At 39.2% G+C, this 23,821-nt stretch overlaps 2 protein-coding genes and 1 long non-coding RNA gene across 11 annotated transcripts in view; 1 reads left to right on the top strand and 2 right to left on the bottom strand.

Moving 5' to 3' along the window:
* Positions 1–12,747, bottom strand: part of kcnt1b (potassium sodium-activated channel subfamily T member 1b) — a 31,180-nt gene extending 18,433 nt beyond the window's left edge. For 2 of the 8 annotated variants that reach the window (XM_077714785.1, XM_077714787.1), the window contains exons 1-4: positions 12,439–12,741; positions 10,046–10,094; positions 9,355–9,525; positions 386–424 (exon numbers count right to left, since the gene is read on the bottom strand). In XM_077714785.1, coding sequence (XP_077570911.1) covers positions 386–424; positions 9,355–9,525; positions 10,046–10,094; positions 12,439–12,505 — 326 coding nt within the window. In that variant the 5' untranslated portion in view covers positions 12,506–12,741. Of the gene's footprint in view, positions 1–385; positions 425–4,419; positions 4,581–9,354; positions 9,526–10,045; positions 10,095–10,835; positions 11,148–12,438 lie in introns of those variants that run through there. The other 6 variants (XM_077714784.1, XM_077714783.1, XM_077714786.1 and 3 more) reach the window with 6 other exon arrangements.
* LOC144195273 (uncharacterized) lies at positions 11,009–22,375 on the top strand. Of its 2 annotated transcripts, XR_013326066.1 has the most exons (5): positions 11,009–11,233; positions 11,312–11,461; positions 15,789–15,985; positions 21,710–21,767; positions 22,311–22,363. It is a non-coding gene; the product is annotated as an uncharacterized LOC144195273 (long non-coding RNA). The 2 variants fall into 2 exon arrangements; XR_013326067.1 differs by lacking the exon at positions 21,710–21,767 and having other exon boundaries at positions 22,311–22,375.
* LOC144195272 (uncharacterized) lies at positions 14,174–19,971 on the bottom strand. The gene is made up of 8 exons (XM_077714792.1): positions 19,939–19,971; positions 19,150–19,292; positions 18,855–19,038; positions 17,671–17,814; positions 17,360–17,493; positions 15,757–15,968; positions 15,590–15,696; positions 14,174–14,767 (listed from the first exon to the last, which is right to left on the bottom strand). The coding sequence occupies exons 1-8, from the start codon at positions 19,959–19,961 to the stop codon at positions 14,710–14,712; spliced, it is 1,005 nt and encodes a 334-aa protein (XP_077570918.1). The 5' UTR covers positions 19,962–19,971; the 3' UTR covers positions 14,174–14,709.
* Positions 22,376–23,821: the final 1,446 nt, after the last annotated feature.

Here is a 23,821-nt window from a genome sequence, read left to right as displayed (position 1 = left end):
CCACAAAAAACAAGCACACATCGTCCATCCCGAGCTGAATATCGACATCCAAGCATCCTTCCTCAGTGATTTTAATACTAATAGAGTCCAAAACCCCAAATTTCTGCAGCATAGGACACCAGAGTACCCGGAGAAAACCCACGCAGGCCCAGGCCACAACATGCAAACCCCTCACAGGTGGAGGGACCTGGATTTTGAATCCAGGACCCCAGACCTGTGAGTCCGACGCGCTAACCACTCGGTTGCCATTAAAAAAAAATTAATAAATAATTTAAAAAAAACAAAGAGGTGCAGTAAACGTTGTGGTTTTGGGATTGCGCGGTGGTTCGTGCTGGGCAAGGCGCCATGCCATGCAATCGTACGTGATGCTGCCAAAAGGACTTACTGGGCATTGGTGGAGTCCATACTGTACTCTTCCTGATACCTGGATGCAAAAGACGTGGACACACCGGTTAGGACCGCCAAGTCGAGGGCCGAGGGAACAAAAAAAAAAAACGCCGCAGATCGCTTAGCTCGCTTAAAAACAACAATGGCGCACGGAATGCAAAGCACGGGGAGGCCAGTGGACGCCACTGATGGGATGTGAAGCCCGATATGGATTGAGCACGAGATGGTTTAAGGCAGAGAAAGTCAAGAAAGTTTCTGACATGAAGTCACGGCATTTACGCCTGGCTAAATTGACTAATGGAGCGTCCATTAAAGCCAGGAAGGAACTCGCTAACGTGCACATGCCCTTCCACGAAAAAAACAGATTGCCGCATCACACAATAAGGCTGACTCAATCGATTTTAGAAGATACACCGTTTGTGACCAATGGCTGTGTTTTTCTAATGTTAGAATACATATTTTCAACACATTTTTCTTCAGTATGACTTGAATTAACACTCCGTAGTAGTGTTTGGGAACCGTTTTGACAAAAAGAGACATAAACAATCCATATTTTTGCATGTTATCCATTGGGAGCCGTAAAAAAAATATATAAAATTTATTTATATATTTATATAAAATATAATAAAACAAATAATAAACATAAACATATAAAAAAATAAAACAAATAATAAACACAAAATATAAAATAAAACTAAAAATACAAATGTAAAAATATTATACAATATACAAATATATATATATATATATATATATATATATATATATATATATATATATATATATATATATATAAAATAAAGAATAATAATAAAATATGAAATATATATATGTAAATATTTTAAATAGAACAAATAATAAACATAAAAATATAAAAAGATAAAACAAATAATAAACACATAAAATATTTATTTTTAAGTAATAATACAAATGTAAAAATATTATAATATATATATATATATATATATATATTTAAAAAAAACTAAAAAATATATAAAAAATATATCTAAATATTTTTTTAAATTATAGAAATATAAAACAATATCCATAAAGATTTTTAAACAAATATAAAAAATATATTAAAATATATTTTAAAAAGCAACAACAAAAACCCCATAAATCTCCCAAAACGGATACAATAACCCAATTCTGTCAAGGATACATCGCCTAGCAACAAGACGACCTCAAAGCCTCACTGTTACTGCTGTAAAAAGACGTTAAAAGGTTTTAGATTTAAAAACTTGAAAGCCGCTTTTACAGCATAAACACAACAACAAATAAATGCGGTTTTCCGGCTAGGCTAGCATTGCTTTGCAAAAGATGTCAAATCCCGGGAGAGAGTCCAGCTAACAAGTGGAAAGCAGCACTTAACGCTTTTGACCGCAATGCTAGCTAAAGATTGACGGATGTTGAAAAGGGAGGGGCTTGCGTGTCAGCCATTGGGATTTGGATGGAAAGTATGCCACTGGGGCAAGAATACACAAATTAAAATATACACAGACTACAGTAATCCCTCAAATATCGTGGCTTCGCGACATTGCAGATTTTCTGGGGCAAATTTTTTTGTTAATGATTTGTTTTGTAAAAACGTGAAAATCGTTGTTGAAACTCGCAAGCAGAAGCCACGCCCCTTTCCTCCGCTTGCTAGTGGGGCACTGAAGTAAAAAAAGGTAAAAAATACTTTTGGGGGGGATTTTTTTTTTAAAGTTCATAAAGATATGAAAAAAATGCAGATTTTTATTTTTTTTAAACGGGGGTGACCTAACTGCGTTTTTTTTGTTTATGGCGGCCATGTTTGGTCTACATTAACCACGATAATTGAGGGATTACTGTAATGCTTTTTTTTTAAATGGTAGAAAGTTGTGGTGGGTGAGCGGTTAGCGCGTTAGCTTATGTGGAGTTAGCATGTACTTGTGTGGGTTTTTTCCGGGTTCTCCGGTGACCTCCCATGTCCTAAATATTAAAATGCTAAGCTAATTGTAGGCTATATTGTCCCTAGCTCTCAGTAACTGGTTGGTTATCTTGTTTTTGGTTTAGATTTATCCTCTAATTTTTCAGTTCTTTCAATAACGCCGCCATTTTGTTTTGTGAAATGCGATATGCAGGAAATTAAAGGTTTTATAGTTTTGGTTCTTGCTAAAATGGACAATATTATGACTCTGAGATTCCCGATTCGCTTGTTTTTTGACTTATTTTTTAAACCGATTTCACGTTTTTCAAAGAAAATCCTCAAGTTGACGTTAAACTTATCCGTATTGTCTTCTTCCTTGCAGTCGTAATGAGTTGGAGGTAAAAATGAAATGAAAAAAATCCTCTGTGCTAATTCTCTATTCTCATTTTTGTCCAATCTTAATGAGGCGGCGTGGAATATTGATCTCGCGAGTGCAATGGCGGTTTGCCCGTTGCCGGGAAACGGAAGCTTTGCCAATCATTTCAGTCTCATTGTGTGTAACCCGAGATTCATTTTCTCATTATCGTCTTTTTTATGACGCCATTTTATCGGCAGGATAAACAATGATTATGTCACGCTGACTTCATTAAAGGTAAAAAAAATGTCTTTTCCGGACCTGAACGACTTTTAAAGAGAACATTCGTCCCTGTAAGACGCAAATAAAAGAAAATTGTAATTTTTGGTGCTGGCCCAACTGAGCATTAACGTCGAGGAAATATGATTTGTGATTTTATGGTGCAAAGGAGGCTATAAAAAGAGTTTTAGGAGGATCTGCCTTACTTAAAATGCTGAAATGGAGAAGATGAGAAAAAATAATCATCCAAAACTGGAATACATAAAAAGATTGTATTAAATAAGCTGCAAAATTGAGATGTATATGTTTAAACAGAAGTGGACTTTTCAAGGAATATTGGAATGAATACATATTGCTTACAATCTGAAATAGATAAATATGTATTGAAAAAAATAGAAATAAATTATTCCATATAAATAGAAATATGTCCTCAATAAACATGATAACAGAAGCATTTTTTTAAATGGCTTTGTTTTCATATATATTAATGTATTTCAATACATATTACATCATTTATGTCCATTTTCATTCATATTTTCAAATACATATGAAAACAGCATCATTATAAAGATGAAAAAGGCTTCTGTTTTCATATTTCTTCATGTATTTTAATGTAGAGTACATCATTTATGTCCATTTTCATTCTTATTTTCAAATAAAAATGAAAACAGATGCATTTTCTTCTTTAAAATGCGTCTGTTTACATATTTAATATCAATGAAACATCAATAAATATGAAAACAGCAGCCTTTTAAATTAAAAATGCTTCTCTTTTCATATTTATTGATGTTTTCAATTAACATGACATCATTTATGTCATTTTTTATCATTTTTAATCAATTTATTGCACTCCTGGTCTTCCATATCTCACAACTACCGTCCAATTTATGTAAAAAGAAAAAAATAATGAAAACAAAAGCAGGTCAACTCAATCAACGGACATTTATCCCAACTTCCCGCGTCCATTCGGCGTCCAATCGAACCTCCCATTCCAAATCAACCGGACATCCATCACTGTCAATGGCACTTAAAACCCAACCATCTCTCAATTTCTCTCAAAAACTCCTCACCAAACCCCAAATAGATAAACAATATCAAGTTTAATACAGTGTATGCGAATCTCCGCTATCTTGGCTTAGCCAATCAGACAACAGCATTGCAATAAAAACTGCCAAACCAAAAATACCCAGTGGTGCTGCAGCACGAGAGTTGTGCAGTGCTCTCGCAAACAAAAAAAATACCCCCCAAAAAAGATTGCACCCTCATTAATCTCACTATAACAGACCTATATTCCCTCCCTATGGTTTGCATTAACCACTCTAAAACCAACACATTCATAAATAACCTATGCAATGATGTAACCAGGAAGAAAATAGAGCACATTACGGCATGAAATTCCCTCATTTTGACGACCAAAACACGAAAAAAATGGGGAAGATAGAGCCTATCGATCGTACGTCCCATGTAATCGATCTATCGCGATATGAATCGCGCCTGCTCTCTCTACCTTTGACCGGCGTCGCTCCCGAATGAGTCGGTGCTCCTCAGAGGGTTGGACGAGTGCGCCCAGGTGGGCTCGGGGCTTTTGCGGACTTCGGTTTTGACGTCCGGGTCGATCTCCGAGGGCGACGGTGTCAGTTTAGCGCCCGCCATTCTTCTTCTTCTTCTTCTTCTTCTTCTTCGTCTAATATCTCCCTTCTATGTCACCTTCTCCTAATCGGTTATTGTGGACTCCTCCGGATCGTCGTTACGGTTCTTCTTCTCCATCCCTGTTTGGCCGGTCGAGATGAACGCGGAGATCGGCGCAGTCGTCCTGCGTCGTCCGTCACAAGCAAACGTGACCGACCGAACGACGACGATTTTCTCCGTCTTACATAATAACTCAAAACCAGGTTTTACCTTCCCAAAAAAAACCCGATACGTTCACCCCCCGCAGTCTCGGTTCTGCCGAAACACACACAAAAAACGCAGACTGGTAGAAGAGGGTTTTCCTTCTTTCCTGTCTACCGACGCGTTTACATGGCAACCACCAGAAGATGGATGAACTCGCTATTATAACTATTATTCAACATTTTTGGACCCTTTTCGTCTTCAAATCTCAAAATTTACCCAAAATATGCAAACATTCTAAAATATTGCATTTTAAAAGTTACCATGCAATACAAAGTCGTCATTTTCTAAGGCTCGCGGGGGTGATAGAGCCAATTTTTTTGTAACATAAAACAGGTTATTTGGAGAATGATAGAAATTATGTATATCAAAAATAAGCTTTTGCTTGTCATTCATTTTTTAGGTTTATTTCTTTCTCCTCTTGCAATTATTCTTGTTTTGAACCGTTTATGTGACTTTTATCCACAATTTTTCCATTTTTAGAGCACTTTGAATGAATTGTGCGATGCAAAAAATGTTTAAAAAAGGAAGAAATTTAGAAGACAAAGACAAAAAAGGGATGAAGCCACGCCCCTCTCGATAATGTTGTATTTTAAACAATGTATTCGTCTACTTTAGAGCATTAACAAGTCAAAAATATAGCAGAATTATAAGACAGATGCAGTGATTGGAGCAGAGAGACATTTAGTGGCGAGAGGTGGAACTGCAGGCAGAGAGGCAATGAAAAATCCGATTAAAAAGACACAGTTGGACAAACACGAAAGGCCAGCAGACAAATTAATCAAGTGCCAAATATAAATGTTCATTAGATTGAGTGCAATGTATTGGCCATCGCCATCCATCTCAAAACGAAGAACACGCCTCAAAAATAGGCCAAAAATGTCGTAATGTCAAAGTTGCTCATTCCTTCAAAATAAAAGGACTCCAATAATGTCATCGGTAGTAATCCACTAAAAGTCTTGTATAGTAGTAGTAGTAGAATTAATAGCAGTAGTAGTGGTAGTAGTGGAAGTGGTAGTAATAGTAGTGGTAGTGGTAGTAGTAGTAGTAGAAGTCGTAGTAGTAGTTTGGAATAGAAAAAATACCATATTTTCCGGACTTTACTTGTACTCAAGTAGGACTTGTATAATGTTAAAAATATTATTATTTAAAGTTTTTTCTCTATCAAAAGGGATATCCAAAATATTCCACAAAGGCTAATGTTTTTGATATTTCAATTTTTTTTAAAAGATTTATTTTGAAAAAATGCAATCAACTGATGACACCAGACCAGATTGGTCCAATAAAAAACATCTACCAGTGCGTAGAAGAGTTTTTTTTTTTATTCCAATACTGTTATTCCACTATCACCCTCCAAGTGACGCTACACACCACCCCCAACACTCCCCCCCCCACACACACACACATACACACAAATGCAGCACAGTATGGCCTCTCCTAAACTCTCCCTTCCATCATCACAGCTGCTTATCAAAATGCAAGAACCCGGCACCCCCGATGCTAATGAGCCAATCGAGACAAAGTGCTGAGGCTGAAGTGTACGCCCCCAACCGAGATGTAATAGGTCCCCAAAAAATACTTTTCCTCTAATCTCTTTTTCGACTTCTTTTTAATTGCGTCGTACCCCGTTGGAGTGCCGCAATAACATATTTCATCTGTTATGTATGAAAGCCGCCTCCTTGTTTACACTGCAGTATTCCCCCATTTTGCAAAAGCATTTGGCGGCGGCACAGAGACGAGAGCGTCGCAGACAAATAGCCTCTCTGTGTTGAGTGGCCCCTCGGGTGGCCCGCCCGCCCACCCACTCAGTGGCCATGCTGGTGACTAATGGCTTGAACGGTGCAAAGTGGCGAACTCTTGTCGTCCTCGATAACGACGCTCAATCTGGCCGACACGTCGGAGCAAAATTACAAGGAGCCCTGTACACGCCGCCAGTTGAGGAAAGGCGTCGTTCCATAGACATTTTGGTGTCGATTTTGTACAATGGCGGACGTTTATAAATATAGATATACATACATAAATACACACACATGTATATATGTATACATGTACATCTATGTGTATGTGTATATGGTGTGTGTGTATATATGTATGTATGAATGTATACTATATACAAATATATATATTAATACATACACACATATACATGAGTATATATGTATATATGTACATCTGTGTGTATGTATGTGTTAATGGTGTATATGTGTGTATGTATATTTATTTATAATTCAGCAACATGCTTATTTAAATTTGCTTATTTAAATTTATTTATTTATGTCTAAAGCCTGTTTTTCTGTGTCTGTATTCTCACCTTCTCGTTACTGTGACAATGAAATTTCCTGAATACGGGATGAATAAAGTTATCTAATCTACCGTATTTTCATGACTATAAAGCGCACTTACAATTATTAAAGAGACAGGGCGCTTTATAATCCAGTGTACTTTATAAATGGAATATTTTTTTAAATGTGTCATTCATTGAGGGTGCGCCTTTAAATGTGGTGCGCCTTATAGTCGTGAAAATATGGTAATATAATATATATACATACATAAACATTACTCCACTTTCCTCATGTCCCAAAAACGTCCATACTGTGCTAAATGTATGCTAATTGTATGCTAACTTGTCTCTAGCTATGAGTTATTGGTTGTTTGTCTTGTTGTGCCTTGCGATTGGCCGGCCGCCGATTGAGGGTGTCCCTCACGTGGTGCCCCAAGTTGGCTAGGATTGACTCCGGCACCCCCCGCAATCCTTGTGAATGAATTTCTTGTGTTTTGTAGTGCAAAATAGGGGAATACTGCTTCCAATTTCCCTCCATTTGAGTCTCGGTGACGATAACGACGTTAGCGACGGCGAGTGATGCTGACCGAGCGTAATGTCTTATTTGCGCTCACCATAATCTTCACAGTAACACATGCGGCGGATCAATATTCATCGCTAAGCGTACAATACGTACACGCCAGCGTATGGATTTATGTCAGATACATTGCTGGGACCAAAAGGCCTGAGGTGAGGAAGATAACGCGGCTAATTACGTACTGCTCTTGCCGACACTCATTCAATAATAAATCAAGTCAGTTGCTCCAAAAGGTGCAATCATTCACCCCCATTGCATTATCAATCCCTGTTTTATGTGGTGTTGCGTTTCAATGCCATTGACGCTGATAGATGCCCAATGGGTGCTTTTGTTTTATATATTATACAATCTTGTCATGTTTTGCAACGGTTTTTATCGTGGTTGTAGCTTTAAAGAATATGGAGAGGGGGCGGGGTCAAAGTGGGTGTAGTGCACAGGTGTCAAAGTGGTGGCCCGGGGGCCAAATCTGGCCCGCCGCATCATTTTGTGCGGTCCGGGAAAGTCAATAATGAGTGGCGACTTTCTGCTTTAAGATCAAATTGAAATTAATATATATTAAATTTCCTGAATAATTGTAATTTTTTAATAATTTTTTTGTTTTTAGTTCAAAAATCACCTTGTAAAATCTAAAAATAGATTTAAAAAAACTCAAATAAACATTGTTTAGATCTAAAAAAAACTGAATATTAAGGGCTTTTAATCCAGTTATTTTAATCCATTTATTAAAAAAAATCTAAATTATATCCAAAACTTTTGAGTTTGAATCATATCAGTCCACTTGTGCAGAGTTTGCATGTTCTCCCCGGGCCTGCATGGGTTTTCTCCGGGTACTCCAGTTTCCTGTCACATTCCCAAAACATCCTAGCTCGGCTAACAGTATGCTAAATTGACCCTAGCTATACGTTACGTTCCGATTGGCTAGCCACCTATTGAACCAGTATAAGGGAATTGGACATTTATTATTTTGGTGCCTTGCGATTGGCTGGCCATCGATTCAAGAGTTATTAAATTTTGCACAAAAAAATGTGGCTTTTATTAGCCTCACTGTAGCTTTATTTTGAAACGCCTCCAGCTAAAAGCTGCGGAAAGCTCACGGTCCATTTGCTGAAAGCATCCCGGAGCTTCCATTCAGAACCACGGAGAGCGCCTCAGATGCTGGGCTCATTCTTTCACCCCCGTCCTCTCCAACCATGACAATAATTTAACACTTGGAGTCCCGAAAGTTCAGGATACTCAAGCATAAGCAGCGGATGCCAAATATATTCATAAAAAAACACAACCACATCTTTTGCAGTGTTACCTCTACTTACAAATTTCCTTAAATAGGAACATTTCAGGTTACAAAATACTTTCAATAAATGCTATTGCCGTTAGCTTCCTCCTTGCACTGCACTATTTACATCTATATTTTGACTATAAAATGTTTTTTTAGCATCTTTCTTATTCACTTTAATTCATTTTCTTTCACTTTGGAGTGGTTTTCACATTTTTGACACAAAATTGGAACACTTTTATTACTTTTAAAGGGTGTAGTTGGTAATTTTTTGGAGGACCGTGGAACGAATGACAGAATTTAAAGATAAAGTACGACTCTACTTACGAAAAATCCAAGTTACAAACAAGTTCTGGAACCAATTTATTTTGTAAGTAGAGGTACCACTGTGTAAAGTTTCTTAGAAAAAGGGTTACGCTACCTGTCGTCGTTCTGAAAAGTCTGGTCGCCCAGCAGGAGGTCCCTGAAGCGATAACGAGGCGGAAGAGGAGGAACTTCGGTCTCCACTTCGGCCATTTTGAGAGCCGAAATGTCCAGGATGACGCCAGAATTGCTGCTGTTGTTCCTTTGGGTGCTTTCCGTTGACGGCCTGCTGCTCGAAGGTAGAAAAGACTCGTTATACATGCCGCCCAAAAACAAAAGTCCCGACTTTACGACGTGTCAGTGAACGCCTCACGGCCGACAACTGCAGGAATTGTAGAAGCGATTAGAGTCCAATTCTTTGGCTTTCTTTGATTTTGCTTAATCACCCTCTGATCATTCTCTGCGCTTGTAAAAGTGCGTTTTTACCAGAAATGTCGCTTTTATAACAGGATTGCGCCACCGTCGTCATCTTTTATGCGAGCAGCTCAGCAAGGGAACATTGATTTATATTCTAAAATTAAACTCTGGCAGCAAGACAGATGTGTATTAACTCACCCTCTTTTTTTTACGAAACAAAAAAATGTCACTGCAACATTCTTATAGTATTATCTTCACGTGAGGTATATGAAATATAAAGTTTGCCATTTTAAACGTCGTATTTGTTGTCACTAATCGACGCAGTTTCAGAGTATCAAGTGTGTATTATTTGTGGTCACATGACAGGCGATACAGTGCTGCGGGGAAATTACCTGTCGCCATGGGAACTCGAAGATCGGCGTGGAGGGCTCATGGCTGCCTCTTGTGGGTCGTTTGGGGATGACGAAGCAGGTGTACAAAAAGAGACAAGAGTTGTTTTGAGGAAAAGCGATTTGTTCATTTGTCGTCTAAAACAGTGAATACTTCTTGTTTTCATTTAAAAAATGGCTTCATGTGACTGATGGAATTAATACTTTGAACAAATTGAAAGGTGACCCGGTGTCCTAGTGGACGGCGTGTCGGCCTCGCAGTTTTTTGCTCGAGGGTTCGATGCCAAGTGGGTCCCCACTGTGTGGAGGTTTACATGTTCTTGTGTGGGTTTTTCCAGGTTCCCTCCAACGTCCCAAAAACATTCATGCTAGGCTAATTGTGTGCCATTCAGTATTATCTGGGATGGGCTACAGCACCCCCTCTGGAGCCTAGTGAGGATAAGTGTCTTGGAAAATAAATGAATAAAATCCCTAAACTGAGAAATGAATGATGCACTAAAATTATCTGGGACCCATTGGTTCGGAAAAGGAATGAATGAATTCCCTAATCTGTAAAAGTTATGATGCACCAAAAAATGAGCTGGGACCCCTTCAAGACCCCGTAGCCATAGTTTGGAAAATACAACTCCCTTACAGTTTATTCATAATTGACTCTGGAATTCAAACCAACGCGATTAAATAACTTAGCAGCTAGAGACTGCTTGTGCCCTTCAACTTTTTCGCATTTTGACATAATGAAGCAAAACATTTGCCCAAGAGTAATATTGCGTAAGCTTAGACTCCCTCTATGTACCTGCCTGCGTCTCCGTCCTCACTCGCGGTCCCATCATCGTAAACTTGCTTTCCAGCTTTGCTTGAGAGTCATCTTCTTTGCCCCACGGCCGCGTCCTTGGCAAACCCGTGTCATCGTCTCACCACGCCAAAACCCGGCCCCTCGAGGAGTGACTAAAGTCCGACAGTGTTTGGGTCACGTGAATGCATCACGCCTTGGTCAAGCTAGCGGTTCGGTCGTAGCCGAAATTCAGTCGCAAATTGTCGCTTCCGAAGAAGGCAATAACATCTATAAAAAAGTAGTCCGCCCTCCTTATCTCTGATTGGTTTAGACGCTCCTCCAGAAAGATTTACAGTACACCTGACAATTAATTTAACGATCAATCCGCCCTTCTTCGCGTGTCCCTTAGCAACAACTTTGTAAGCTAGTTGCCGAACTCCATAAACATGCTTTTTTCGACCGTATTTCACTCAAATAACGCTCAATTTCTTCCTTAGAACATACACGGTGGCGTCAGCATCAGCATCTTTCCTTCTGGACGACACCAAATAAGGGGGAGAGAGGAGGGAAGTAGAGAGAGAATGCTCTCCCTCAACCTCAAACCGAGCAAGAAGCTTATTTTGGAGCTAACATGTCATTTTGCTCAGGTAAGACAACTAACCACTCGCTATTGTACTGTTTATTGCTTCATTCATTCATCTTCTCAACCGCTTATCCTACCAATGGTCGCGGGGGGTGCTGGAGACTATCCCAGCAAAGCCAAACAATCACTCGTAGCTAGTGGGAATTTCGACGCGGTTATTGCAGTTTTTTGTTTAATCACAGTAGATTGGTGGTTTGAATATGGTAAAATGACATGCCCTTTCTCTCAAATATATCATTATAATCATATGTTTTGGATACAATGTATTGTTTTCTGTGAGTCTTATAATCAGGGTCATCTTATATTTGGGCCAATAGGGTACAGTAATCCCTCAAATATCGTGGCTTCACTACATACCAGATTTTTTTCTGGGGGAATTTTTTTTAATTCCATTTTTTTTAAGTTCATAAAAATGTGAAAATCCATGCTGAAACTCGCAAGCGGAAGCCACTCCCCCTTCCTCCATTTGCTACTAGAACCCAGCACTGAAGTAAAAAACATTAAAAAAAAATATATATATATTTTTTAAATAGTGGTGACCCAACTTTGGTGTTTTTCATTTTTCCCGGCCATGTCTGGTCTACATGAACCGCCATAATCGACGGATTACTGTAATTAAATGAATCTGAAACTGGATTAAAAATCCACTCCTGACAGCTCTTCTTAATTCCTTCTCCACTGCACAAAGCAACAATTTACCATCCCAAAATACAAATGCCCAAAATGGGAGAGCTAAGCTTCCCTGCTTTAGTTTTGAAGTTGAAACCTTCCCTATGCAAAGTTTCCCTCATCTCCCAAAGCCTCAACAGGTTTCTCCACTATTCCTGAACCCAAAAATCAGGCAAAACTTCACCCTTTCCCAACATCAACCTTTAATTGACAGATAAAAGTCATCTCCAAAAAGCTGCGCCCTATCGGCGACCATTTCTAAAAAACGTTCAAACCCGCAGAATCCGTCGATCCCCTTTTTTTGCGACCTACCTGGAGCTTGTCTGTCTTCCACCATCTGCCTGACAATGGAGCCCCTTAAGTTGAAAAAGACATTCATGGCGCCCGCTCACGGCCAGGGGGAGCGTCTCCGGGAAAGCTGTTTGCGGCTGGGCGCGGGTATTCCGTGTGCTCCGCCAGCCTCACCGCGTTTCAGCCCATTATCCTCGAGGGGAAAGAGCGCTGGGAGCGTCATCGTTTTTAAAGCCCACACAGCCACTTATGGCCGCCGCCGCATCTCGCTCTCTTTCCTCTCACTCTGATTTCCTCTGGATTTTTTACCCGTACTTGATCACCGGGAAATTAGCCGCCCTGAAAATTGTCTTATAAAGAAGCACCGATGCGACATGTCGTCATGTAATAGTCCACTTTTGTCACATGATGTGCGTACACTTTGTATAGCATCTCATACTCGTTTTTTTTCTTAATTACTGTATTTTCTGGCATATAAGCCGTATTTGTCGCTAAAAAATGATGACTGAAGCAAAGGTACGGCTTATATGCGCATAAATTCGACTTGACATGTGACGATGCGGCCGATATGTTGATTTATTTCAAAATAGAGAAAATATAAACAGATAAAACGCTTCATAACATTTATTTTGACGTCTATGAATGAAATTTGAGCAAAAAAATAAACTCTATCTTGCATACAATGTGAAAAAAAATCACTTGTTCGCTCAGGGCGTCGCCATCTTACCTAGGAATGACAAACCAGACCAATTTCTGGATGTATTGGTCACATGACTTCCTTTTTTAATTTGAATACAACGTGATTTTGATAATTTCTCTTAATATTTTTCCTTCAAAGTTACAAATTTGTACTCCTTGAATATTTTAGGTGAAAATTGTGAATCAGGGGCCGGCTTATACGAGAGAAATTGTCAAATTCAACCATTTTAATGCCATTTTAAGGGTGAGGCTAAGTGGCTAATATGTGAGAAATTACGGTAACGATAATCTACCAGGGTTCAATCTGTTAACATGATGCGGGTTTAAAACCACCTTAACCACCGTAATAGGAATCCATTAAACCCCAATGAAATATAATCACTCATCTAACTTTAATGATGACTGAGAGGCATATTAAAAATCATAAATTGTTGATGCTTCCTGAAGTGACCATTAGCATTGATTCATTTCAAAGTTTGTACGACAGATGAAACACATTTTTGCCTCCGAGTCGCTTAATTATGACGATCGGCCAATTACGAGTCCCGTTTTGATCCCCAAGAAATTGAAAATTAACGTGAATAAAAGTGAATAAAACATTTTTTTCACCCTGCCAGGAATCGTAAAAGCCAGGAATCAAACTCCCGACATTTGTAGTTACGACCACCCATTTTTTTCCGCCTTAAATTTAATCTGGGTGTACTTCCAGCGTGAACCACCAGATGGTGCCACCCCTTTTTAGACCTTATGAACGAAACTAAACAAGGATAAAGGTCATATTTTTCCTCCAAAAGAGTGCAGTAACTGACTTTTACATTATCCATCATCAAACATAATTATTAACGTCTATTGTTTACACTTTGCTATCATTTTAATGTCGCTTTTTGTAGCATTTCATTATTTTTCTTTGAGATATATCATTCAAAATTACCCGAAATGTTCCCTACTATTATTTTTCATTTTACATTATCCACACAGCAACATGAATTCTCTTTTATTGTGTACGGATGTTCAAACCAGCTCTCACAGCGGATTTTTTTCCATTAAAACGGGCGACAAAAAATAGCAGTATGCTAACCTTTTAGCCTCTTTTTGTACTGGTGGTTTACTAATGCAAACTCTTCAATTATTCAGGTTTTATGCTGCCTGAGCTGCAAGATTATCACAGTGGGCATCCATTAGCCCAGGCGTGTCCAAAATCCGGCCCCCACTCCTCAATTTTTATTGCCTAAAACCCACACAAGAAGCTAAAGTTGAGCCTACATTGGACGTCTTGGCTTGAAGGGCAAAAAAAAGATTCCACTAAAAAAAAACCCATGAAAAACCCTAATCTTTTATTATCATTTATTTTAACCTAATTTAGATCATTTCTTTAACAAATCAAAGTGGACAAATAGTATTGGACGTCTATCACCATCATTGGCAGCCATTTTATAACCAGTTCTTTTTTCCCATTGATTCCGATGGTCTATTTGGAGGATTTCAACCTGGATTTTGCCTCCTTTGATTGAAAAATAAAAAAATAAATAGTGAAGTCCCGGGAGAAGAACAAGTTTGCACACCCCTGCATTCAGCCGTCTTTTCTCCCTGCTTCTAGCGAAGAACAGCCACTCGCCCCCCTGGATGCTTGCTCTTCATACTTCCAAAGTGTCTAAAAACAGACCAGAGGTCAAATGCAGTACAGTCATACTTCGACATTCGAGTAATTTGAGATACGAGTCAAATTTAGTGCAAATATTTACCTTGACATACCAGACTAATTTTGATTTATTTGTATATATCTGAGATGCATCATGGGTACTGTAGTCTTTCCCATCGCAACTCCCCCGTGTAATGTCTCTCTACGAGCACTGGGCGGAGCTTTGCCTTTTTTGTATTTTTTTTCCCGTTAGTGCAAAAATGGCGGAGCTTGTTCGCTAATACGAGAGGAGTATATACTACTTCTTGTGCGTTCTATTGTGAGGACATTTGTGTACATAATTGTTGTAATTATTTTTTAGGAAGACAAAAGCAAATAAGCCTCGATAGGTCAAATCTGAAAGTCAGGGTGGAGGCGGGGCCAATAGAGCCTGAAGAAAGGTATCAAAATGTCAAACAAAATTACAATTAAGTTTAGTGTAAGGTTAGATTAATCTTTTTTTTGAGTGTCTGTAACCCAAGTTCATTTAATTTTGTTTATGTTACGAGCGCGTTGCCGTGCAAAAAGTCTCCTTCCGTGAAATCCGTCTAATTTTAGTATTATTAAACCATTAGATAATTTGTTACTTTGTTAATAGATGGCAAATTAGAACAAATCAAAATGTTTTTCCAATCCAATATCCCGTTTTGGGTGTTTTTTCAGAGGGTTGAAACCAATTCATGAGTTTTTAGTTCATTTCTATTGGAAACATTGATTTGAGATACGAGTAAATCGACATAAAACAAGAAAAAACACAAAACAAATAAAATATGATGAAGTTTCAAGGCCACTGACCTCCACGTGTTGCTCTCGCTATTGTAAAGCTCGATGGTTTTCAAATCGGAAACGCCATCCGTGCCCCCCGCGGCCAGTAGGGTGCCGTTGAACACCACCAGAGACACCTGAAAGACAAAATGTCCCGGTCACATGTCCGCCACAACCAGGCCACCATTGGCACTCACGTGATCCCGTTTGCTTCTCATGCATTTGACAGGCATCCAACGGACGGCGTCCGGGTCCAGGCGCTCCGCCGAGCAGAGACTCAAACCCAGGTCGTCTCTGCCCCCGGCCACGTAGACGTGACCCAAGTAGACGGCGCAGCCCGCGTTCTCCCTGGGAGTGGACATGTGCCCGCACATGGACCAGCTGCCGTCTTCGGGGTTGTACTTCTCCACTGTCAAATGTTTAAGGGTAAGTCGTGTTTATTGATTAATATTCTCCCACATCAAAGTGGTCTCGTTAAAATGAAAATTAGAGTAATGTTAATTAATGTCAACATGCTATATATACATATATGTCAATGTCATTTTCTATTTACCGTATTTATGCGCATATAAGCCATATAAATGTGTAAGTTGCACCCTTAAAATTGCCGTAAAATGGTTGAATTTGACAATTTCTCGCGTATAAGCCTCCCCCTGATTCACAATTTTCACCTCCATATTCATGGTTTTAATAGGGAGTACAAATATGTTTCTTGGAAGGGAAAATATTGAAAAAAATTATCGGTCACGTGGTATTTTTGAGAAACTACAAATTTACTATTGACATTTTTCCTATTTTTCCCTTTTTAATACATTTTCAAAAATATGCCATTGAAAACATCCTCATTATTTACTACAAAAAAATACAATAATAAAGCTAATGGTATTATCCCACCAGTCTAACTATTGCAGTACTATAGTTAAAATGAAAAATGCTGGACTGGACCAAAATAGTTGCTGGGAGTTTCAACAGCGGGGGCTTCTCACAGACCAATATAGTCAAAATGACTGGCATGTTTATCTTTAACGACGCCAGACGACATTTTTGTGGCTTTCTTCTTGATTCAATCAATCAAAAAGTCTCCCGATTCACTTAACAACATTGTTAGGCTCTTGCTAATCCATGAGCGGATGCCTAATACATGCTAGCTAGGCTAATTCTATGCTAAATTGTCATTATTTATGAGTGATAAGTTGTTTTATCTCCTTGTGGCCTGCGATTGGCTGGCCAACTATTTAGGCTGTTTCTCATCTGGTGTCCGTAGTTAGCTGGGATAGGCTCCAGCACCCTTGTTTCTGGCTTACTCTAGGGCAAGGTTGTCAGACTCAGGTTGGTCCACGCTAGGCCATTTTAGATATAATATACATATATTTTTTTAATAAATGTATTAAAAGAACTTAATTAAAATCCCTGATTATTCATTTTTTAATAGATCTAAAACAATGTTTATTTCAGCTTTTCTAAATATATTTTTAGATTTTACAAAATGATTTTTGAACTAAAAACACAGAAAAAATGATTAAAAAAGGTCAATTATTGATTTAAAAGGGGCAAAATCATGAAATGTAATATACATCTATACTCTTCGTTTGAATTTGATCCTAAAACAGAAAGTTGGCGCTCAAGATTGACTTTCTCGGACCGCACAAAATGATCCGGCAGGCCACATTTGGCCCCCGGGCCGCCACTTTGACAGCAGTGCTTAGGACATTTCCATGTATAAAAAAAAAAACGTCTTTCCTTTTGGAAAAATCCAATTTAGGAAACAATCGAATTGGACTTTTCCAGTTAACGACGCACCTGAGTTGACGGCGCGGACCCCGTCGTTGCCCCCCATGACATACAGGTGGTCCCCCAGTACTGCGGCCGCGGCTCGGGCACGTCTAGTCAACATGGGCGCCAGCTTGGTCCATGCATTCATCTTTGGATCGTACCTGCGGCGTCACATAAAAAAAAAACACAACTGCTTTGTTAGTCATCGGATATTATATTTTATTTTTGACGTTGTTATATAAGCCTTTTTTTAAAAAAGAAAAAACATTCTCCCAAGTGCACCCAACAAGGATAGAGGAGAGTTTTTCCTCGTTTAATGATAAACAATGGCGCAGTACCTCTCCACAGTATTTATGGCCGCAATACCGTCGTGTCCTCCAATGGCGTACAAGTATCCGTCCATGGTCGCCACGCACACTCCACTGCGGGGGCTGCTCAAGGGTGCTACATCCGCACTCCAGCTGTCTGTGTCTGGGTCGTACCTGTTGGAAAGGGGGGGGGCGGAGTTAATAGTGTTTGATGAGTGAGGCGTCGCAACTGGTCATGTACGTCAATAGTCGGTGGTTTAGATACTGTATATACTCGCATATAAGCCACCTCGCACCTTTAAGATGGCCTTAAATGGCTTATACGCGAGAAATTGTCAAATTCAACCATTTAAAAATGGTTGAATTTGACAATTTCTCGCGTATAAGCCGCCCCCTGATTCACAATATTTATGGTTTTCATAGAGTACAAATGTGTTACTTTGAAGGGATAATCTTGAGATTCAAAATCATCGCCCGTGGGATTTTTGAGATAGTGTGTCACAGGTGTCAAAGTTGCGGCCCGCGGGCCAAATCTGGCCCGCTGCATCATTTTGTCCGGCCCGAGAAAGTCAATGATGAATGCTGACTTTCTGTTTTAAGCTCCAATTAAAATGAGTACAGATGTCTATTAAATTTCCTGATTTCCTTCTTTTAAATCAATCATTGTCATTTTTAAGGCATTTTTTCAGTTTTTAGTTCAAAAATCAGTTTTTAAAATCTAAAAATATACTTAAAAAAAGCTAAAATAAACACTTTTAGATCTTTAAAAAAACGAAATATTCAAGACTTTTAATCCAGTTCTTTTAATCCATTTCTAAAAATAAAAAAATCTAAATATTACATCTAAAACGGTCCACATAAAATCGAGTTGATGTTAATGCGGCCCGCCAACCAACCCGAGTCTGACACCCTTGCTCAAATACAATCAAAAGCACATTATTAGTATCTATATAAGGAATTATTCGTCCAGTCTGCTGGATTCTATTTGTCAGAATAAGTGAGGCCAACCAATAACAACAATGGAGGGCATCGAGTCTTTTGCTGACCCTACAAGATGTTGCTACCACGTGTTAGCATGTGACCCGGAACCAAAAATAGCGCCCCCAGCAAAAGTTCCCAAGCCACGTCATGGGAAAATGCCTGCTTTGCGTTCCCTCTTTTAACCGATCGGCTGGTCTAGATCATGTCCATACGTCCACCCGTCCTCATCTCACCTCTCTACGCTGCTGCAACACTGAACGCCGTCTTCCCCGCCCAGCGCGTACATCTCGCCATCTACGGCGCCCACGGCGACCTGTCCGCGCTGCTTGAGCAGACGCGCCGCTGACTTCCACTCGTTAAATTCGGGACAGAATTGCTCCACCAGGCAGGAATGGTCGTCCTTGGTCCATCCACCCACTGTCCAAACAAAGACAGATCAATAATAGATCATAATAACAAATAATCAATAGAAGAGTAGTCAACACTCAGTGCGTTATGTGTCAATTTGATTCAGGAACGCAAACTGACCCATAAACATCATGTCCATGCCGCCATCTTTGGCGAGGACTTTGCAAGCGGCGTCCGGCATCGAAACACGGCGCCGAGGCGTCGAGCCGTCTTCCCTGTCCTGGAGCACCATGTCACGAGTCTCCGGTTCCTTGACGGAAGCCCTCCAATGAGAAAATAACAAAAAAAATCGTATACACGTCTTATTTGGACTTGTTAGATGGACTTTTTGCGTTTACAGTAATCCCTCGAATATCACGGCTTCAAGTTTTGTGGTTTTTAACTACATTGCAGATTTTTTTTTTGAAGTTCATAACGATTTGATTTTTTTTTTCAAAAATGATAAGATTGTGAGTTTTGCACTTTGCTGAATATCCTGTCTGCAATCACCTTTTATTAATTTGTCAAAATGGCCGCCAGCATTTTTATAACATGGCTTAAAAGCAACAGAAAGTCACCCAGAAAAGCCCAAAATCAACACAAACCATCAAAGGAAAAAGAAGCATCCCATAAAGTCCCTCAAACTCAATAGCAAATGACCCAAAATTTACCGGAAGTGACCCGGAAATGACCCGGAAATTGCCTAAAATGACGTAAAATCTAGACAGATGCCAGCAACCCGTTTTCCACAATATTCAAATGAAAAAAAACAGTAAACACTTTCTACAAAAGAAGAAAAAAATGATGTTAATTGGCGATTTTGAAAGAAAATAAGCTTTTATTTAACCATAGGATAGCTTTGAGCTGAAATTCAGAGGTATTATTAATATTCCATTCTTTTGAATGGAGAAGAAGAAAGAAGATCCTTACCCTTGATCAGTGTCCACTCCCATTCCCTTGAATTCCCTTGAATTTCCTTGAATTTCCTTCCACCTCCGTCCTCCGTCCACAATCTTTCCGCCCACGCTTGGCCACTCGGAGCGCCTCGGGTCGCTTGAAGGAGAAACGTCGCCCTCCCCAGGAACAAACACTGCCTGCCCACCGCCCTTCGGCGCCCAAGCGATTTGTGGCGTTTGAAACCCAAGACTCCTTCTCTCTTAAACCTTTTATTCGTCCACGTACACGCTGGCGGGATTCTTGACACGCTCTCGCTTTTAGATAAGACGGGATCGCTTGTCGCTAGGCTATCAAAACTAGCACGCGAGCACTTAAGTGACTAATTTTTAACCCTTGATTGGCCGCCATTGACAGCACCAAACGTCAAGTCCTTTTGACAGGGACCAAGAGATACGCTGTCATGAGGGCGCCGGAGTCTATCCCAGCTAAATATAGGGAGGAGGTGGGGTACACCCCGGACTGGTTGCCAGCCAATCGCAAGGCATATATGCAGTAGTCCCTCGTTATACCGCGGTTCACTCTTAGCTGGTTTTATAGCATGATTTTACATACTTCTGTTTTGTTTTTGTATCTTTTACAGTGCACTTTTACATCCATCTGTTTTGTTTTTTTTATTTTTTACAGTGCAATTTTACATTTCTGTTTTTTTTTTTTTACGGTGCAATTTACATTAGTTTTTGTTTTTTATTTTTTACAGCGTGATTTCACATTCTTCTCTTTTGTTTATCTATTTTTTACAGCGCAAATTCACATCCTTCTGTTTTGTTTTTTATTTTTTACAGCCCATATCTTGTCTCTTGTACACTATAAAACATGTTCAAACATACTCATTGAATAATATCCCATGTATCCCGGCGTCGTTAAAATGAAATCTCCATATTTTAGAATTTTGAAAAAGTAACGCGACTAAAAACCCACCCAGTGAAATTTTTCCTCACCTTCCCGGGCCGACTTGTTCTCAGACGTCTTCTCACGTCAGTCAGCGAATGAATGACGGCGCCGAAAACTGAGTCACGCCAAAGGCGTCAAGAAAGGAAAAAAAAACATCTAAAAATTGCGCAAAAAAATGACCTCCCGCCACTGCTGTTTTATTAGTCATTGGGCTGCATTGCCTTACCTTTTTTTAGCTAACGCGACCATGCCGGTACACCATTTTATTTTTTATTTTTTGTGAGTCTGTCCATCTGTCAACTTGATCAATCTCAACTTTAACAGTGACTCATACCATGGCTCATCGCATTTAATTGCGAAAAGAGTAACCTTTCCCCTAAAAATGCCACAAAATCAACCCGTGTACATTAATTCCACACCAAAAATCACACTTTTTTCATCATTTAATGTGTCTTTAATAGAATATCTTTCATTTTTTCCCATGTTGACTGCTAACAGCGAGTTATTTTGTGTTTTGTAAGTCTAGCTGTTCAAAAAACTTCATATTTTACCGAAAAATGTGCCTTTTTTGTTTACCATTCCCTATTTTACAATGACTTTAACATATAATGTATGTCATTCAAAAACTGCACCCAAAATGCCAATTATATTCGAGTTTTTGCTTTCATTTTGCATTCTTTGGTTATCACGTCTTATACTCGGGTACGACTTGGATATAATTATTTCCCTTTTATTATGGATACTTTGGTGATTGCGACTTACATGCTAGTGTGATATATATTGGACGGTCAAAAAAATACATCTTAACCCGTGTCAGCTGTGTATATGATTTTTTAAAAATGTTATTTTGTAGATTGAAGAGTCCACATGGAGGAGAAGCCGAGCTGTTAATCAATCAAACACAGGCGATGGTGAGAAGTAGCTGCTAGATATTTTACATGAACAGGTGGATGCTCCATTTTTATCCCAGCAGGCGTCACGTCATGTCATCTCCAAATCCACTTGACTAGACATTTTTTTGAACACATACTCCATTTATTTTTTGGTCGGGGGATAATGAGATCTCCTCGTACCTCAGTTTGGTCGAGACGAAATAGCAGGTGTCAGTGATTTAATGACTCGCTAAAAAGACATGATGAAAAGACTCATTTAAATATGAATGCCTGACGGCGACAGGCGTCCAATCCATTTCGGCTGGCGGTAGTTTGTTCAAAATGGATTGGACACCATGCTCTGTCATTTTTTTTAAATTTTAAGACAATTTTAATGGTGCAGCTTATACTCAGAGAGGCTTATATGCGAGTAAACATGATATGTACATTTTTTTAAATGGGAAAAAATGCCAAAAAGTACTTTTTTTGCCATTTTTTAGTCATTGAAAGAACAATAATAAAAATGTAATATGTACTTTATTTAGATCATTTTTTGATTTGTGATTTTATTCATTGTTGCAGGGGTGCTGGAGCCTATCCCGATCTGAATTGGTTGGCAACTTGTAGTCCAGGTGAGTTTTTGTTTTACTCAATTTTTTTTCATTTTTTTTACTTATACGAGGCTAATATGCGAGAAAATATGTTATTTTGGATCAGATTTGACATGATTGGTCGGCAATGACCATTTCTTTTCACATCCCAACTTTAAAGTTCCCATAAAAAAATCAATAAAATACATATTCTGCATTCAGGATGTCAACTGTAATCTAATCTTGAGATAAGATAATCTTTGTATGACTCGGCATCGTCCAACATTGACATTTTTGGCGCCAATGGCGGCCGTCTGTCCGCCAACTTGAAAGTTCATCCTTGCCGTAAAAGTCGTCAAGAACGGAAGAGCGGCTCGGATGTTTACTCGCGGGGGTGCGGGGGAGGAGGTCGTTAACATTTAGTGGCGCCCACGTCGTTAAGACTTTGGACCAGAAAATGTGCGCTAAACTCTCCTTCCTGGAAGAACAAGTGGTGGTGACATCACGTGTCAAAGCGGTCATGTGACGTTAAAGGCTTCCTCCCATTTTTGGGATGCCTGACATACCGAGCTAGCTGCCGACCAAAGGCTAAACATCGGCGCAGCTGTTTGGATTTTGTAACAATCAAAGCAGGACGGAGCCAACGTCCGCCATCTTGGAACTTGGCACTAGGAATTTATTCCTCGTCGCGTGTCAGGTGGCGCTGGCAGACCGCCAGGGCTGCTTTCGGGTTGCTGGGGGATTTTAGCTAGCTAGAATTTTTTTAGCTAGCTCGAATTTTTGGCTAGCTCGAATTTTTGGCTAGCTCGAATTTTTTAGCTAGCTCGAATCTTTGGCTAGCTCGAATTTTTGGCTAGCTAGAATGTTTGGCTAGCTAGAAATTTTTTTGGCTAGCTAGAATTTTTTTTGGCTAGCTAGAATTTTTTTTGGCTAGCTAGAATTTGTTTTGGCTAGCTAGAATTTTTTTTGGCTAGCTAGAATTTTTTTTGGCTAGCTAGAATTTTTTTTGGCTAGCTAGAATTTTTTTTGGCTAGCCAGAATTTTTTTAGCTAGCCAGAATTTTTGATAAAAATAATTATTTTTTCAAATCAAAGCATTTTTTGTTTATTGCTCTGTATTGTTTTTGAAATACTGTGAAAACATACCGTATTTACTCGCATATAAGCCGCCCTGTTTATAAGCCACACCCTTAAAATGGCCGAATTTGATCATTTCTCGGAAATTTAGTGGTGAAAATGAGAATAGCAAGTCTTCTGTACATATGAAACTTATCTTTGATTCAGTTGGCATTTTTTTTGTCACAAATCCAGCTTATATGCGAAAAAATACAGTATGATATCCCTCTCTTGTTGGCCTCCAACTCCGAGTTTTTTTTAATGCAAAGATATAAATGTAGATGGCCTTCAGCAACCTTTTATGACACCCACACACCTCGCCGTGAACATTTGGAAGGTGAGCAAAGTGCTGATGGCGACAAACACCAAGTGCTCTTCAACTTTATCT

Source organism: Stigmatopora nigra, chromosome 4, assembly GCF_051989575.1.
Source record: "Stigmatopora nigra isolate UIUO_SnigA chromosome 4, RoL_Snig_1.1, whole genome shotgun sequence".
NCBI classification, from domain to species: domain Eukaryota; kingdom Metazoa; phylum Chordata; class Actinopteri; order Syngnathiformes; family Syngnathidae; genus Stigmatopora; species Stigmatopora nigra.
This window is presented reverse-complemented; position numbering and strand designations above follow the sequence as displayed.

Excerpts from the sequence above, each read along its gene's own strand:
- LOC144195272 (XM_077714792.1), bottom strand. The coding sequence starts at position 19,961 with ATGGGAGTGGACACTGATCAAGG. Across the intron at positions 17,815-18,854 it reads TGTTGCAGCAGCGTAGAGAG|GTACGACCCAGACACAGACA; the intron begins GTGAGATGAGGA and ends CCTTTCCAACAG. Across the intron at positions 15,969-17,359 it reads GGTCCGCGCCGTCAACTCAG|TGGAGAAGTACAACCCCGAA; the intron begins GTGCGTCGTTAA and ends AACATTTGACAG.